This window comes from Pituophis catenifer, unplaced genomic scaffold, assembly GCF_029215685.1.
Source record: "Pituophis catenifer annectens isolate HBS135680 unplaced genomic scaffold, rPitCat1.0.hap2 SCAF_1, whole genome shotgun sequence".
Classification (NCBI taxonomy): Eukaryota; Metazoa; Chordata; class Lepidosauria; order Squamata; family Colubridae; genus Pituophis; species Pituophis catenifer.
The window spans coordinates 319,415,229-319,434,612 of NW_027256881.1; the positions used below are offsets into that span (position 1 = coordinate 319,415,229).

The following is a 19,384-nucleotide window of genomic DNA, read 5'->3' on the forward strand; positions in this document are numbered from 1 at the left end:
TCTATATAAACATGGGAGATCCAATGTCAGGCATTGATCTTGTTGTAAGGGCTCCAGATTAGGTAGAGGAAGATAGGAAGGCCAAAGGGATAGATGTAGTCAGAATGAGACACATGGTGTACAGTCAAGAATAGTCTGTCGCTATGTGTAATGACAAGATACATGGACTGATGCATGACTTTGCTACAAGGGCTTTTTATGATTGGCTTGTTTTGAGACTTAATCACAAGGCTTGTGCTGAAGCTTACCAAAAGCAAATGCCACAGTCTGTCCTGGGCTTCTGAACATCTTTGAGAAAAAACAAATAGTTTTTCTAGCGGTGATCAGAAATCTTCAATTCAAGTCAACATTGCTTCAGTTCATAACACTCAACAGCCAAACTGAACTGATTCAGTTTAGATCATTGGATTAATTTGGAAAAAGTGACAATTCAATTAGCTGTCAGACTGAACTTTTGAAACAAATATTCTCACGGGGCATACTTTTCTAAAGCTCTTGAAATTTACTTTCTCCCTTGCACGTCTTACTTTGTTTGAAAAAAATATTGCCATACATGATCCAATGCTTTTTCATGTAATATTCGTTTATATATACTATTTTGAAACTAACTTTAAAGGGAATTTAATTTAATTCAATGTGATTTCAGTTCCTGAAACCCAGAGAATGTACATTCTCAAAAGAGTCTAAACCAGTGGTGAAATCCAAATTTTTTTACTACTGGTTCTGTGGGCATGGCTTGGTGGTTGTGGTGTGGCCTGGTGGTTGTGGCTTGGTAAGTGTGGCAGGGGAAGGATACTGCAAAATCCCCATTCCCTCCCCACTCCTGGGGGAAGGATACTGCAAAATCCCCATTCCCTCCCCACTCCTGGGGGAAGGATATTGCAAAATCTCAATTCCCAGCCCACTCTGGGGCCAGCCAGAGGTGGTATTTGCCGGTTCTCTGAACTACTCAAAATTTCCGCTACCGGTTCTCTGAACTGCTCAAAATGTCCGCTACCAGTTCTCCAGAACCTGTCAGAACCTGCTGGATTTCACCCCTGGTCTAAACTCACTTACTAATCCTGGATAAATACAAGTAATGCTTAGTTTGCTTAACTGGAGTTCTTGCTACTTCAAAGATTTCATATCAGACAGACCAGGAGGTGAATTATTTCTTCCCCATGTATTATCCTTTCCTGTCTAGATATTTAAATGACACAATTGGGATATTCCAAAAGTGTGGACCCTGTATGTGGTAGATCTATGCCCATGGATCTGTTCATGGACAGGTGTAACTTGGAAAACTCCTTTTTCCCCAAAGCTTATTTCTATCCTAATTTCCTTTGGATAGCTGTCAATGTGAAGGATTAACATTACTTTGGAAGAAGGAAAATAATTTATAAAAGTTCACAATATTTTGTTTCAGTTAAACGTGAGTATATAACAACTTTATTTTTTCTTCAACAGATTTCTTATTTTCCTGATTCCTGTTTGCATCCATAAATTGTGCATGCACTGTCATTGAAAAGGCATTCCATTTTGGAATATTTGGATATAATCTTAATGTTTGTGAAAAATCAGTGTTGAGAAAAAAGCAACACTACAAACTGAGCCCAGAATTTGTTCTCTGTTATAGCGTGTGATCCAATAAATAGGAGTATGAAGGAAATTCAAAATACTGAAATCATTCTTGGGTTGTTGTTGCTTTTTGTTTTTTAACTGTTTAGCTTTACTGTCTTGATATTATCAGGCCATCTGATGATTATTTCCGATCTGAAGGCCTGAGGTTATTGCCTAGAAAAAGGGTATAATTTCAGGCAGTGGTGAAATGTAAAATTTGTTACTACCGGTTCTGTGGGCGTGGCTTGGTGGAGGGGTGGTGGTAATGTGACTGGTGGGTGTGGCCAACTTTTTTTTTTTTTTACTTTTAAAACCATTTTTTCTACAACCTCTTTGGCTGAAGAGGTTGTAAAAAAATGCTTTTAAAAGGCTCTGTCGATCAGGCAACACAGCTGGGATCATCAGAGCCTTTTAAAAGCATTTTTTAAAGAGGTTGTAAAAAATGTTTTTAAAAGCCTCTGACAATCCCAGCTGAGTTGCCTGATTGTCAGAGGCTTTTTTTTCTTTTAAAAACATTTTTTTCTACAACCTCTTCTGCCTCTGATGATCGCGCGGCTCAGCTGGGCATGGGAGGGGCGGAGCAGGGATTTTTGCTACCGGTTCTCCAAACCACCCACCTCCATCGCTACCGGATTGGGCGATCTGGTCCGAACCGGGAGCATTTCACCTGATTTCAGGGCTGTCTGATTCATCAGAAAATAGTAGATGGTTCCTGAAGCACTAAAGTAAATAAAAGGAAATCAGGCTGGTTTTCTTTGTGCTGGATTAAAGCTGTTCAAACTTTTTGCTCATACTCCATAAGCAAGATATTCAGATAAGAAATCAAGGGAAGGGCATGTCTTATGTCAGAGGTCTTCAAACTTGGCAGCTCTAAGACTTGTGGACTTCAACTCCCAGAATTTGAGTTGAAGTCCACAAGGGAGTTGAAGTCCACAAGTCTTAAAGCTGCCAAGTTTGAAGACCTCTGTCTTATGTTCTCCATAGCTCCTGAGGGTAATGGAACAGCCTGCCTTCTTGAGTGGTGGTTGCTCTCTCACTGGAGGTTTTCATGCAAAAGTTGGATTGCCATTTGCCCTGCATATGTTCAGGATGGTATGGTTGAAACACCCAAGTCCCAAGTCTCTTCCAACCTTATGATTCTATGTTAAAGTCTGGGAGTCAGGATGACATAATGGTAAGATTGCTCTATCAAATTTTGTCATGCACAGTATTTTACTTTCATTAGCCTAAATGAAGAAGAAAGGCTGGAAATATAACCTTTCCCTCTATGTCCTGCCAAACCACTGCACAAGAAATGAATTCTAGAATGGCTCATTGATTTGAAAGAGTGTATAAATGAGCACAATTGGCTTCTGACTGGAAGAAAGAGGGGAGAGAGAGGGAAAAAATATATTTTTCCCTTCAAGGCTAGGGTGAGTCTATGCTTCTGCATTTGCTTGTTAAAACAAGGTCAAGTTGATGCCACCTCCTGAGCATCTTACTGCAAAAGGTCTGGAACAATGAATTTGAGCAGCTAAAATGTTAAACGAGGGAATGTTTCTTTCTGCTTGAACATATTAACCATGCCAACAGCTTTCTACCACTGAGATGGAAGAGCCTTGGGGCTAGCAGCTGCTACTATTCAATAGCGGTTGAATAGAGGAAGACCACTTAGTGTAGTGTTTTCAGTGTGGAGAACAGAATATCCTTCAACAGTATCTAATTTTTATTGGATGGATCGGTTGGTTTACTTAATTAAATTAGTTTGAATCCCTTAACAAAGATGCATACTGTTAATTAGACTGTATATTAGATATATATTTAAATATGTTTTCAACAAGATTAAAACACAATAAAAATATAAGAAAAGAAAGTCAAAAACTAGGAACTAAGAAAGAAAATAGAAAAAAAAGGAAAGGATAAAAGGAAAAGGAAAGAAAATGTTTTTATTAAAAGTGGCTTCCAATCTTTTTTTGCCAGTGGTTATAGAAGCATTTATATTTTACCCACTCTAAGGTTACATTACAATTTTCTCTTTCTGTAAGCCACCCCTTTTAATATTCAAATCTATAAATCAGAAATTAATTCTTTTTCTCCAGCAAGAAGTCCATAAGTGATTTCCAATCAATAATAAGTGTGATAGGTGAATTTTTCTCTAAACCAGTGTTTCTCAACCTTGGTAGCTTGAAGATGGGTGGATTCAACTCCCAGAATCCCCCAGCCAGCACTGCTGGCTGGGGATTCTGGGAGTTGAAGTCCACCCATCTTCAAGCTTCCAAGGTTGAGAAACACTGCTCTAAACAAACAAGTTAATTTTGCCATCTCTACTAGTTCCATCATCTTCATCAACTATTCCCCCATTGTGAGTATAACAGTCTTTTCATTTTTGTGTGCATATAGTAGTCTCACAATAATGATCATATATAAACATGGTCTTCTGAGGCTTTTTTCTAGTTGTCTGTCATTAGTGCCCAAGAGAACAGTTCTGTTTTCACTTGAATCTTAGTCTTTAACATTCTTTGAATCAATGTAAGTATTTGAACCCAAGATTTTCTGGGCTTTTTTCTTTTTTAGAAGTCCAGGCATGATAAAATGACCCTCCATCTTGCCCACATTTCCAACATAAATTTGAAGTACACATTCACATTCTGGATAATTTTTTTAGGAGTCAGATACCAATGTTACATTATTTTGTAGAAATTCTTTTTAAAATTGTAACAATATCAATTTCAGTCCTTCCAACCACTTTTCCAATTGTTCCAACAATATGTTATGTCAAAATTCTTAGCCTATTTTATCATACATTCTTTCACTTGTTCATCCTTCACCTCAAATTTCCGCAAGGATTGGCAAGTTTTGGCAATTACATATTCATCGTTTGGACATAATTCATCTTCAAACTTCTGTCTTTTGTTGCTCAGTTCCAAATTTCCTGTTATCTACCTTGAAACTTTCTATTAATCCATTATACAAAACCATGGAAAATTAAACCCCTCTGCAGCCAATTGTTCTCCTGATTTCATCTTATATTCACTATGCTCTTGTTCTAGCAACTTAAATTGCTAACCATTACCTACTTTTTGTTATTAAATAGGTTTCTTCTTTCGTTTTTATTTCATCTAACATTGCTTGTGTTTTCTCTTTCTCTCTTTTTTGCTATTATGCTGTATAAAATGTCCTAAAAGCTTTACTTGAATCCTAAACCATTCTTATCTGTGTCTGTATTAAGATTATTCTCAAAAATTATTTCAAGTTCTTTTTGAAATCTTCCATTCCCGTTTCTTTCTGCAACCATCTTCCATTTAATCTCCATCAGGAACAAGTTGGACCTGCAACAAAATGTTGTAGTGTATTTTCACCTCCCAATAAGAGGATTCTGCAGGATCTGTCAGCCAGTTGTGTTTGGTCTAGTGCAGAGATCTTCAAACTTGGCAGCTTTAAGACTTGTGGACTTCAACTCCCAGAATTCTCCAGCCAGCTTCAGAGTTGAAGTCCACAAGTCTTAAAGCTGCCAAATTTGAAGACCTCTGGTCTAGTGGTTTAAGCAGCAGGCTAGAAACCAGGAATTATAATCCTGTTTTAGTCATGAAAGCCATCTCGGTAACCTTGGGCCAGTCACTATGTCTCAGCCAACACACCTCGCAAGGTTGTTGTTGTGGGGAAAATAGGAAGAAGGAGTATTAGGTATGTTCGCCACCTTGACTAATTTATAAAATAATACAGAGGCAGGATAAAAAAAAATCTTAAACATAAATGTTCTTTGTTAACATGCCATGCCATTTCTTTCAACATACTTCTCAGTGTCAGTATATTAAGACTTGCACCATTCTCTTTGAGTTCCAAAGGTGCTTTTTCAAGAGGCAACTGGACTTTCTGGTTTTTCTTTGAAGACATTTCGCTTCTCATCCAAGAAGCTTCTTCAGCACTGACTGGATGGTGGGGAATGGAAGGATCCAGTCAGAGCTGAAGAAGCTTCTTGGATGAAAAACCAAAGAAAGTCCAGTTGCCTCTTGAAAAAGCACCTTTGGGACAACCATGACCTGGATGACTGAGAATCTCCATAGATATTCTCTTTGAGATTTGGAGATAAATTCAGAGATACAGTACATTCTTTCACTCACTTACTCGTTCACTCACCCACTCATTTGCTCACTCACTTTCACACATACACCTTTACTGAAAACTTGAGGGTTTCCCTGAGCATGCTGATGTTTTTCACTTGTATCTCCATGTCCCATTTTTCACTAATAATCATAATTATTATAGAGGGTGGTGTTCCAAAGTTCTATGTTTGATTCCACAAGTGAATATGAGTCAGCATGCTGACACTGGTTAGAATTTCATTTTCCATTAAGCTATAAAGAATGATTTAAAACCTTTCATTCCCCACCATCCAGTCAGAGCTGAAAAAGCTTCTTGGATGAGAAGCAAAATGTCTTCAAAGAAAAACCAGAAAGTCCAGTTGCCTCTTGAAAAAGCACCATGACCTAAATGACTGCGAATCTCCATAGACATTGAAAACCACAGTGCTTAGGTTCATGCATTGAACAAAGCTAAAACCAGACATGCCATATAGGTTCAGTATATAAGCTTATCCAAAATACAATGAACACAGATATGGGGAAAAAAAGATATGCAAGATGGATGGATGGATATACAGCTATATTCAATGCAATGCAGTATTATCTATTAGGCTTTACATGCCTATTATTATCTGTACTTGGTTTGATTACACATCAGTTATGTAATTCATCTGCTGGTTTCATCTTTGTCTAATAAAAATCTGGCAGTAATACTTGCAAATGCTGTTGTTACTTATCTCCAGTACCCAGTGGATGTTGAAAATGGATTTTGGAATCTATTAGTAGTAGCATTACTACATTGGTAGACTGCAGATTTAGTGCTGCATTTTTCATGCAGATACATAATAGGAATTGTTTTCTTCAATATGTCAACTTAAAGAGAATCATTGCCTAAGCACTGAAAGATTAAAGAAAAGGGGCAAAATGAAGGCCTATTCTGTCATTCCTTATACAAACAGCATGGAATAAAATGTTAAAAGCTTTAATCTGATCACTAGGCAGATTAACGATCTAAACTTCTGGGAATAAATCTTGACTGACCGACCATCTGTCATCAAAAATTCAAAATAGCTGACTAAGCCGAGATAATTCAGACAAATGGAGGAGTCATAGATGGCATATAGTATTGTGCTGGAATTACTGGTTATCTCCTTGTTCCTATAATGCAAGGCTGATTTGAGGAAAGGAGGTATTTCTATATAAAGATCTTATAACTGTATTTTACATCAAACTACTGTTATGTGTTCTACTTCTACTTCAAGGTGCTGACCTTGAAGAGCATTCAGAAGTTTTAGCTCATTCAGAATGCAACGGCATCCACAGTTCTGGATGCACCTCTGTATACCCCAATGGAGCTCTGCTGTTGTGTGAACTGCACAGGCTTCCATTAGGCTTCTGGGTGCAATTCAAGGTGTTTAAAGCCAGGGGTGAAATCCAGCAGGTTCTGACAGGTTCTGGAGAACTGGTACATAACGGAAATTTTGAGCAGTTCGGAGAACCGGTAGTGGAAATTTTGAGTAGTTTGGAGAACCGGCAAATACCACCTCTGGCTGGCCCCAGAGTGGGGAGGGAATGGAGATTTTTCAATATCCTTCCCCTGCCACGCTCACCAAGTCATGCCCATCAAGCCACACCACGCCCACCAAGCCATGCCCACAGAACCGGTAGTAAAAAAAAATTGGATTTCACCACTGTTTAAAGTCCTATGTGGCGTGGGCCTCTCTCCCCAATGGTTTCTGTCTACTCACCAGATCTGGCAGAATGTGCGTGCTCCAAGTACCCTCAATAAAACAGTGACATTTTGCAGATCCTTGGAATCATGTCTTGTGCTTTATAGGACAGCCTCCCTCCTGAATGATAGACAATCCTTACTTTACTGGCTTATTGGCTTTTTGTGAAGACCTGCTTCTTTCTCCAGATGTTGAGGATGGGAAGTTAGTATGGGGCTCTGGTACAGGTATACATGATTGGTAGTTTTATGGCTTTACTGAGTCATGGTATGGTTTTATTTGGTTTTTATTTTAGTTTAATGGAATTCTTTGTTTTTATCTTGGACACCATCTAGCATTTCTTGGCTAGATGGGTGTTGTATAAATTGGATGGACAGGCAGACAGACAGGCAGACAGACAGGTAGATAGAGACCATCCACTGAATGGTTTGTATTGTCCCAGAAGCTAATTTTGCCCTGTTACTGAGCTAGGATACTTGTCCAACTTTAAGTTCCTATGTCTGAAAAGTAGATTTCAGTGCTTAACACTCTTTTGATGTTCTCCAAAAACAATACAGGATACAATTTAAAATCCTAAAAACTCAATTGTTTTAACCTTTATTTTGTCTTCCAAGTCCAGATAATACTTGATGATGGAGAAGATTATTTTATTACTTAAATATTTAAGTATTTAGGCCTATGTTCATCTCAGCTTTCTGTATGTAGGTGCCAAAATATTATTGCCTCCTCTAATACCTGGGACAACTTTCTAAAGCCTTATAAAAAAAAAGTCACCTTTGGATTACTCTTGACTCCAGATGTTTTCATGGCATCTTAATGTTTACCTTGCAACAATACAGAAATAATTTGTATTGCCTTCTTCCAGGGAGTATTTTCCTGCAAACATTCTAGTGTATGCTAAAGCCTGGATATTTCCTGATGATCTATCATCTAAACACTGCCCAATGACCTCATTTGGCTTTTTTTAAATCAGCGCAAAATGATCTTGGTAGTACCAAGGACTTAACACATTGTAAATAATAACCCAAATTCTATGAAATCTAGAGTTCAATCACAGAAAGAAGTCTGTGTAGAAAGAATGATTGGGATGCATTGATGAACCACTATTTAATGTTAGGGAAACTTGTATGAAACAGGCTTTGATGAAACCTCTTTAGAGCTTCCCCTTTACTCAACTCTGGTGTCAAGCCTCCAAGTAACATGTCCCAAGTAAGAACAGTCCAAGTCAGCCATATTCAAACAAAGTCTTTGTCAAAGTATGAATATTCATGGACTGGAATAGATCAGCCAACGGGGACTGAATGGAGACATGGTAACAAGGTCAGCCAATGAAGGCTGTTTAGAAACAGAAACTTAAGCTAGAAGTCTGGGCATGGCTTAGGCAACTGAGTCTATGCAGAAACTTAACTGCCCTGTATAGAGGAGGCTCTCTTTGTATTAAGCTCTGTGCTCAGCTCTGAAATGAAACAAGCCTGAACTAGTCTGCTCTGCTGAATTGAAACTAACTGTTCTCTCCTACTTGTAACTGCTACTACGTTGAAGAAGAAACTATATTGGTATTGTACATTTATCTTCATGTATTATTATGTATATAAAGAAATTAATGAATCCTGCTGCATCAGTCTGCCTGTGTGTGCTTTCTGGATTTAATTTCTGCAACAAACTCTAACAGTCTTTTTATTAGGAACATATCAAATTGGCAAGTTCTCGGTGTAATTCTGAATCTGGCCAGCCTCCGGAATTGCGCCCAATATATATATATATATTAAAAGTTAGAAACATTCTTCCCAGAGTCACATTCTCCAATCAGTTCATAGTCCATCAGTCAGGTGACTCCAAACTCCACCTTCTGCCATCTGCAGGCACTTTCACTGTTCTCTGCTTCACTCTGGTGCAAATAATAGAAGATTAGGAGTATTTGATTTCATTTCAACAATGATACTATACGGTGAATAAAAATGGCAGGACTAGGAGAGAGAGCAGCTTAAACCAAAACTGGGAGCGAAATGCGAACGTTTGAGATGTAAGGAGACCTTTTTGTTAGCAAAAGTAAAGAAGACTCGAAAGACTTCATTATGAAAGCAAACATGGGAAGATGTGTGTTAATTATTAAGAAGACAACCAGCTTGCATGGTTCCTGCATTTACAGTCAAAGCTGAAGAAGTGCAGAGGACAGAGACTTTTATATTCTTGAGCTCTAGAATACGTAAAAGTGAAGAAGCAAAGATGAGATAATCCTTTGTAATAGTCAATGACAAATTTAGATAAGATAATGATGGATTAGATCAGAATAGTAAAGGTAATGAAATTTCCAGAATTAATGTACAGCAGTGGGAGCTGGACACTAACAAAAATCATGGGAAAAAAAAGATAGATGTTACTGAATTATAGATGCAGAGACAGTAAATTGCAGGAAAAATCAATCAATTAGTGCTGGACTAAATAAAGGCAGATTGCTCCCTTGAGGTGATGCTCAGCAAGGAAAAGCTCACATCTTGGGGCATGTGATCAAAGTAGATTATTGAGTAGAAAAAAATTACCATACTTGGCAAAGTTGGAAGAAATAGGACATAGAACATAGAACAATGGAGTTGGAAGGGACCTTGGAAGTCTTCTAGTCCTGCTTGAGCAGGAGACCGTATACCAGGGATGGCTAACCTTTTTGCCATCACGTGCCAAAAGCAGGGGTCGCACGGGGGGGGGGTTTGCAAATGTGTGCCCACACCCATAATTCTATGCACCCTGCCCCCCCGCATGCACATGCTCCCCCCGTACTCCCCCCTGCTTTTGGCACATGATGGCCCAGTGGGCCTGGTAGGCCCGTTTTTTGCTCTCCCCAGGCTCCAGAGCCTCTCTAGAAGCCTGGGGAGGGTGAAAATGGCCTTTCCCATTGCCCAGAGGCCCTCTGGAGGCTGGAAACGGCCCATTTGCTGACTTACGGTGGGCCCAGAGAGGCTCTGGAGCCTGGGGAGAGTGAAAAATGGGCCTTCCCCACCATCCCTCCAGAGGCAGGAAACAGCCCGTTTCCCTACTTCCAGTGGGCCAAGGAGGCCTGAAAATCAGCCAGTGCGCGCATGCATACTGGAGCTGAGCTCATGTGCCCACCAATATGGCCCCGCATGCCCCCTGTGGCATGCATACCATAGGTTCGCCATCACGGTCCTATACCATTTCAGATAAATGGCTGTCCAGTCTATTTTTGAAAGCCTCTGGTGTTGGAGCACCCAAAACCGCTGGAGGCAAGCCATTCCATTGGTTGATTGCTCTCATTGTTGAGAAATTTCCGCTTAGTTCTAGCTTGCTTCTCTCCTTGGTTAGTTTCTATCTATTATTTCTTGTCTTGCCTTCTGGTGCTTTGGAAGACAGTGAAAAAGATGACTGGATTAGATCAAAAAGATTACTGGAATGTCCTTGGAATGGTTACTGTTGGAGATATGTGAAAGTGATAAGCATTTATTTAGTCAAGACTGAACAAGATGGGGCTTAACTAACTAGATCCACTGATACAGTTGTATGTTTATATTTTATGCCTGGAGATCCACTGCAATTTTGATAAGTGTAGTAAGTGTAATTTTTTTAAAGACTAACTTATTTAATGAAAATAATTTTGGAAATCGTGTAGCACTTCATCACTGGAGGTTTTGAGGAAGAGACTTGACATCCACTTGTTTGAAATGGTATAAGGTCTCCTGCTTGAAGGGAGAAGGCCTCCAAGGTCCCTTCCAGCTCTATTCTATTCTATTTGTTATACATATTATCATAAGACAAAGAGAAATGTCACAAATCAGTATTCATGTATACACACATTCAACTAATTCTGCATTTCAATGATACCAAATTTTTATGAGTCTAATTTGAACAATATATCTTTTGTCACTTCACAATTTTTTTAACTGTCACCAAATGGTAACTGTAATTGACTATTATAGCCCTAAATATTCTGTGTGGAACTGCATGAATAATACTTCAATAACATCATCGACATTGTAAACTAATTTGCTTTTTTGACCCTAAATATTAGGTGGGTCACGATCATTCATGGCCCAAAACCTTTTTCCCCCTTTCCTTAGGCTGGACAAAGTTTGCCCGTTTGACGCGAGCGCTGACAAACAGCCGGAGTGTTCTGCAGCAGCTAACTCCCATGAACAAAGCTGAGGTGATCCATAAACACTCTCGATTAGCTGAAGTAAGCGCTCATTGAAACATAAAAGGAAACGTGTTACCTTTTATGATTATGGGATCTAGTACCATATAAAGACCCTAGAAAAGATACTGTGGTACAAAGGGCTCAGGGAAGGAGACAATGGAAGGTTGGGGAGAATGGAATGGAAACATCATAATAACTCTCAAGCTGTCCTAAACTATCATTAATTCATGTCCACTGTATTAAATCTGTTGGGGTAAGTAGAAACAATTGGAGAAAGACAGCCAAACAAGTAGCCTGACCCTAGATGATGGGGAGTTATTTAGGTGATGAGTGGCACCTTGGATTGTACTGGGAAGCCTATTCTGAACCAATGTAAATCACAGAGTAGTGGTGTTGCATGCAGAGGTGGGCTGCACTTGCTTTAACAAAGGGTTCGCTGGTTGTGAGCTTGCACGCACACCTTTGGGAGAGAAACAGAGCTTCAAACATGCTCCTAATCAACTCAGGCAGCTCCGGTGAGTACAGCAGGGGCCCGCGCAGATCACAGCTGGGCCAGCCAACAAGCCAGAAAGTTAGTTATAAATGGAAAGCATAGCACAATGGTGGGTGGGCAGGCCCAGCCAGCGATCAGAGCTAAGGGTTCGCCCGAACCCTTGTGACCATGCAGCAGTCCACCACTGGTTGCATGGATATAATGAAGAATGTCAAAAATTGCCTGTACCACTAGAGTCGGGTATGAGTAAGCCTAGAATTATTTTATTTTAATTCACCTATAATTTGTTGATCTGTTCTGAAGTGCATGAGTTTGCCTGTCATTGCATTGTTCTAATATCTGTGTATCTTTTGTTGAAGGTTCTCCAGCTGGGATCTGATATCCTTCCACAATATAAGCAAGAGGCCCCAAAGACTCCACCACATATAATTTTACACTACTGTGCTTTTAAGACCACTTGGGACTGGGTCATCTTAATTCTTACCTTCTACACAGCCATCATGGTTCCCTACAACGTTTCCTTCAAAACTAAGCAGAACAACATTGCTTGGTTGGTCCTGGATAGTGTGGTAGATGTTATTTTTCTGGTGGACATAGTTTTGAATTTTCATACTACCTTCGTTGGACCTGGTGGAGAGGTAATATCTGATCCCAAACTCATCAGGATGAATTACCTGAAAACCTGGTTTGTGATAGACCTCTTGTCATGTTTACCTTATGACATCATCAATGCCTTTGAGAATGTAGATGAGGTAAGCAATATCACTTTACTGTAATAAGTTTGTTCATTGTTGTTACAGTTTTCTTAGATGATCAAATTTGGCTAAGAATGTTTAGCTTTGAGGAATGACATTTCATGGAAGATCTTACAGCTCTCTAAGAATCTGATATCACAAAAAAGAAAACCATGTTTTGTTTTTTTAATGTCTCACAGACTGGCACATGAACTTAAATTGCAGCAAGAATGGCAGATATTTTTTAGATCAGAGGCATATTGGAAACTTGAAAACATGAAATTGATCCATTCAGAAAGTTGCTGCTATGGGAAACATTCAACCATTCATGGTTGCAGCCAAAGACTTGATTTTTTTTTCAAAAAAGTTTTTTATTTTTATTTCTCATAAACACATTTACATGTACAGTCATTTATCCATCATTTTTCATTCATCTTATCTTTTAACTTTCATTTTTCATTTTTACTTTTTTGGGGCTGCTCTTTTACCATTTACCTTTACTCCAACCTTTCTTCTTCTCCTCCCTTTCTCTTCCTTCCTCTTTCTTGTCCTACTTTCTTTGTTCTTCCTCTCCTTCTCTTTCCTATTCCCCTTCCTTTCCCCCACTCCTCTCTTCTTCCTCCCTTCTAACCTTCTCTTCTACTCCTCTTTCCCCTCCCTTTTCTTCCTTTCCTTTTCCCTTTTCCCTTTCTTCTTTCTCCTCTCCTCTCCTCTCCTCTCCTCTCCTCTCCTCTCCTCTCCTCTCCTCTCCTCTCCTCTCTCTCCTCTCCTCTCCTCTCCTCTCTCTCCTCCTACCCCTCTCTCTTATTGTTTCCCTTTTCAGTTCAATCTAAAGTGGTATTCGAGCAGCCCCGATTTTCTAATTATCTTTATTCTCATTTCAATTTCTTATTCGATTAATATTTATTTTTGTTTCATCATTTGTGTACATTTTTATAATATCTCACTTTTTTCCCTTTTACCCCCTTTCTCCTTTTACTTGGCATCATTTGGGTATCTATTTTTCTAATTGTTTTCTCCCATCTATTCTCTATCTATTTTATCTCTATATCCTTATTCATATTTCCTTTCTAACCAATCATAAAATTTATCCCATGTCTTGAAATCAAAGACTTGATTTTTTTGGACCCCACCCTGCACCCCACATCCCTGCTACAGGCCCTCTTCTTTCCTTCATAGCCAACTAGATATCTCTAAGAAATTCATAAGTATGGCAGAAGTGCTTGGCTATCCCTGCAGCTCATATTGAAAGGCAAATTGCACTTGGTTCTGGGTGCAACGTGCATTTATTCCTAGCATTATTCTCCATAACTTGGTACAATCCCCTTTAACCGTTTTTGGAGACGTTGGCCATTATGTTACATTTGTAAAGCTTCTCTATATTGGTTCTTGTCCTACCCTCAGAGAAAATGGAAAATGAATCAACACTCCCCTGTGACAGTATCTGAAAATGTTTTTTATTGTAAACCATTCTGAGTAATTTAGAAGATATGGGCAGTGTAGAAATTTGATAGATAGATGATGACAGATAGATAGATGTATAGATAAATCAATAAAACTGCTGTTGTATCTTTTCTTAGTCCTTGCTTCGTTAGACTAAACGTATCAGTTTCTTTAAGTGTTTTTCATAAAATCCAACTTCCAAGCCCTTCATATCTCAGGATTCCCATTTTGCTTTTAATCACAACTCATTCTAAATAATTTGGAAACTTCTGCAAACATGACCTTGTAACTGTTAACTCCTGATTAGAAACGTCATGTTTAAGAGCACCATTTTTGACAGATGTTCAGAGTTTAATGAATTATTATTAGAAGGTTGGAAGCACAATCAGCCAGATGACATTGGATTTGACATTTTTATCCACTTGTTGAGTCCTTCCCAAGGACTTGGGTTAGGCAGATGGTGTGGTTTGATGGTGTTAAAGGTATCATCGCAAGATGTAAACTGTTCCAGGTAAAGCTACCTTTTACAATTGACCATTGGTGGTTTTTCAATGTTAGTAGTGTTCAAATGGTGCTCTGAATGCTTTGAGATTGCACCCAAGGCACATATAATAAATGGGCACTATCTTTGCTTTGTTTTGCCATAGTCATTCTACTTATATTTGCAGGCTTTTATATTTTGTGATTTTCTTCTGTTCTTTCTCTTCTCTTCTGCTGTCTGCAATGTCCATTACCCAGATTTTTAAAAAATCTTTCTTATTGACAATTGTTAACTCTGGAATGTTATGTGGTAGGTGCTTGTCTGTTTGAATTCAAATGTCCCAGAGCAATTTAGCACCTTCGTTTTCTATTACTTTTGTCTACTTTGTGGTCCCACCAATTCTTGCTTGCATGCAAATGGTATTTCTTGCAGATATTCCAATGTACCTATGTTGCTACTATGTCGTGCTATTGTATATTATTATTATTATTCCTCTTATTTTCATTTTCTATTTATAGTCCAGCTGCTAATACCTAGGAACTTTTTCATATTGCTCACTCCTGGGAGCTTCTTATCTTAGCTACTAAATTTTTAGGATTCACTGGGGAGGGACTTCTAATGAAGATTGGTATCAAATTCCATGTAATTTGAAGCTGCCTTTTGCTGAGCATAATGTTGTCAGATCAATCCAATATGGTCAATACCAGTGCAAACCTGTTGCTCATAAACTTCCAATGGCACCACCTGAAATACCTTGAGATTCATCATTGAAATTGGCTGGATAATTGCTAGATGTCGATGGCATGATTTTCACATAAAACATGCAAATGTTTCATTTCTACCTAATGATGCAGTGTTGATTCCCATCACCGCTATGCTGCTATTGCTCCTGGAGATAGCAGCATTTATTTGTGTAAGAGTCCAAATTCACAAGATGATAGATGCAGAGTTGTGTTCCAAGCCCTTCGTTTTCCAAATTATATGTAAAAAATTGAACTTTGATCTCCCACCATATTGCAGATGCTGACCTCTCCCCCTTCAGATACTGTTACGTGGAGGCCGAAATATTTTTTTTCTTCCCTTGGCCACAAAAGAAAAAAATTGTCTACTCCTTATCTAAGCCTTATCTAAGAATGTAATTCCACGATCTATTGCAGAGCTATTTCTACTGCAAACCTCAAGGCTGCCTGTGCCTTCCACATATAAAAGAGATGAAAAGTACATTAAAATTTGAAAACTACATTTAAAATCAGCCCATAATGTCAAATTCTATTTTAAACCATTAAGGAAAATAGCAGTTGAGAGCGGGCAAACATGAATCTAATTATTTAATACAAACCATTCAGCTGTCTAAAGCCCTGGATGAATTATTATGTTCTTGCTTCCAGTGAGGCATTTTAATACACGAAGAAAAAGAAGTTAAGGTTGTATGAAGAATGTGGATAGATAATTTCTCTTCTTTTGTAATGCTAAGATGAAATTGGTGAATTTCCTTCCAAAGTACTTATTAATTAATTCAATTCATGTGCCAGAATGAGATGAGAATGGCCTCTGTCATGAAGGTCTTTAAATGGCAAATTTATTGGATAAATCTGCCATCATTTCTATATAGCAGGGCTTGTATCCTGGCTATCTCTAGGACTATAGTTCTTGGACTATAGCACTAACAATCCTAGGCAACATGGCCAGTTTAAATATCTGGAAGTTGCCTAGTCTTCAAGTTGGATGGCTTTAACAAATCCAATCAATCAAGGTCCTAAAAAATATGTTTTTTTTCTGTGGCCACCGCTACCACTAGGGTCCAATCCTTCTAGTCTTCTGGAAGGACATCAATATATGTCTCCTAATGCAGGTATAGATAGTCCTCGATTTACGACCACAACTGAACCCAAAATTTCTAAGTGGGACAATTGTTAAGTGAATTTTGCCCCATTTTACAACTTTCCTTGCCACAGTTGTTAAGCGAATCACTGCAGCTGATTAAGTTAGTAACCTGGTGGTTAAGTGAATCTGGCTTCCCCGTTGACTTTGCTTGTCACAAAAGGTCACAAAAGATAATCACATGACCCCGGGACACAGCCAAAGTCATAAATATGAATTTTGATCACATGATCAAGGGAATGCTGCAAAAGTTGTAACTATGAAAAACGATCAAGTCACATTATTTCAGTGCCGTTGTAACTTTCAGGAGACACTGAATGAACTGTTGTAAATTGAGGACTACCTGTACTTAGGGCAGAGTGATAAGAGCCTGGAGATCATTGTTGAGGCATCTCTGGGAAAAACTTTGAAGCACCTGGTTTTCAATTTCTGTTGTTTTTATGGTTTTTGGTTCAGCTGATACACACACAGAGACACACACACTCTGAGCAAATAATTAGCCTATAAAATCTGATCACGACAATGCCAGCTAAACCATTAATAATCCTATCCTATGGATTAACTTCAAACACAAAAACCTGATACATGAAGATGTAAGAAGAGAGACATCAAATGATAAGGATTTTTCTCCTTTCTAAGCAAAGCTGTACTATATACTATAGTACTGAACTGTAGATTCCACACACATTTTTCTGCTTTTTAAAAACCTGTTTATAGTTCATTTGGCTTTGGGGCATTTGTGTGTCGATATGCACTATTTTTTTTTTAAAAAAAAATGTTCCATTTTGTAATGCCCATTCATGGGGACCATTTCAAAATCTGGTTAACAACGGTCACTCTCAATCAGGGCTATGGATAGTTTCATGGCAGATGCAGAGTCTGACAGATTTCTTTAACTCTGAAGCTAAACCAGCTTTCCTCTCACCGAAGCTGTGCATTTTTAAATTTCATAGAAAGTGTCTGATTTTCTACTATAATATCCAAAAGGTGCATTAGTTTTGTGCAAAGCAACACAATCTTTTGCAAGAACTGTACGTGTTCAGAAAACTGTTCAAAACAACAGGTGTTCTTTTGGGCACACATGCCCAAAGCCAAACAAAATATAAATAGGTTTTTAAAAAGCAGAAAAATGTGTGTGGAAACTACAGTTCAGTACTATAGTATACAGTAATCCATTTCTGTTGAGATCAAGGAAATAGGAAGGAAGTTACCTTAAGAGCCCGTGTTTTGGAAATTTATATATCTCGCCACTATAACATTATTTTGTAATCTTAAATAATAGTTATTTGGAGTTCTCTGTAAATTACTCCAAATCTTAGGAAGATAATAAACCTCCTCAGATTTTGGCTCCCTCTTTTTGAGATACTGTGAAGCCTTGTGTGAGAATGCCAAAATATTTTGAAATTATGCGAAGGTTTTGATATTCTCATGGATAAATTAGTGTAATTTTATATGAGATCACCGAAATACTGTACAATCACACGAGATTTTGTTAATCGTGCAGGATTGGTAATGCTAGTCACATGACCCCAGGATGCTGCAATCATTGTAAATACATGCCAATTGCCAAGCACCTGAATTTTGATTGAGTGACTGTGTGGATGCTATAACCGTTGTAAGTGGTTGTAAGCAGGGGTGCTATTCAGCAGGTTTTGACAGGTTCTGGAGAACTGGTAGTGGAAATTTTGAGTAGTTTGGAGAACTGCCAAATACCACCTCTGGCTGTCCCCAGAGTGGGGTGGGAATGGAGATTTTGCAATATCCTTCCCCTGCCATGCCCACCAAGCCACGCCCACCAAGCCACACCACACCACATCACACCCACTAAGCCACGCCCACAGAACTGGTAGTAAAAAAAATTGAATTCCACCACTGGTTGTAAGTCACTTTTCAGTGTTGCCGTAACTTTGAACGGGTCAATAAATGAATGGCTGTAAGCTGAGGACTACCTGTATTCCATTTGCTGCCTATGAGTGTTGTTACCTCATGGTATGACATGGATACTTGTAATTTAATAACTATTTACAAAAAAACATCAGGGAAAATTGTTCAGTGAATAAATGGATATTGTATTTCCAGTTGGTATTTAATTGATAGAATAACCGTAACTTAATGTTTCTATCTAACTGGTACAATATTTTGCGTGTATATATGAAGTGTTGGTTGCCAAATTTCAGACAGATTGCTGAAATGGTTTAAACATCTGCTGCTAATCAATTCATTTTGGCTTTTGCTTTCTTGAGAACAGTTCTACAATTCAGTATTCAATTATTTTCTGGGTTTATTCATATGCAGAATTTTGAAGTCTAAGATAGAAGTTGGACTATACAGACTATAGAAAGTTTTACCCTTGTTTAAAATACAAAGATTTAGCATTATGTGGTCACTTCCCCCAAATGGTCCTGTCATCTAAGTTTTCTTTACTGAAATACCAAGTTGAGTATTAGTATCAATACTAATACTAATCAATCAATATTAGTAGATTGCACATTGTGCAATCCCCTGAAGAAGAAAATTTTCAGCAGAAGAGCCAGGGATTTCCTAAAATTAAATCAGTGGAACAACTTGCCTGCAGAAGTTGTAAATGCTCCAACACTGGAAGTTTTAAGGAAGAGATTGGATAACCATTTGTCTGAAATGGTGTAGGGTTTCCTACTTAAGCAGGGGGTTGGACTAGAAGATCTCCAAGGTCCTTTCCCACTGTGTTAGTGTATTCTATTCTAAAAGGACAATGTTTTGGGTGAGTTTGTCTTTCAAACAGAGGTTATAAAATTCTATAATTATAACTTTCCCCCTCTTCTGAAGTTCTGCAATT

At 38.4% G+C, this 19,384-nt stretch overlaps 1 protein-coding gene across 1 annotated transcript in view; it reads left to right on the forward strand.

Annotated features, from left to right (window-relative positions):
* KCNH5 (potassium voltage-gated channel subfamily H member 5) overlaps positions 1-19,384 on the forward strand; it is a 214,630-nt gene that overhangs the window by 51,804 nt on the left and 143,442 nt on the right. The window contains exons 5-6 of the mRNA XM_070931612.1: positions 11,461-11,576; positions 12,390-12,782. Of these exons, the coding sequence (XP_070787713.1) occupies positions 11,461-11,576; positions 12,390-12,782 (509 nt within the window). The remainder of the gene's footprint in view (positions 1-11,460; positions 11,577-12,389; positions 12,783-19,384) is intronic.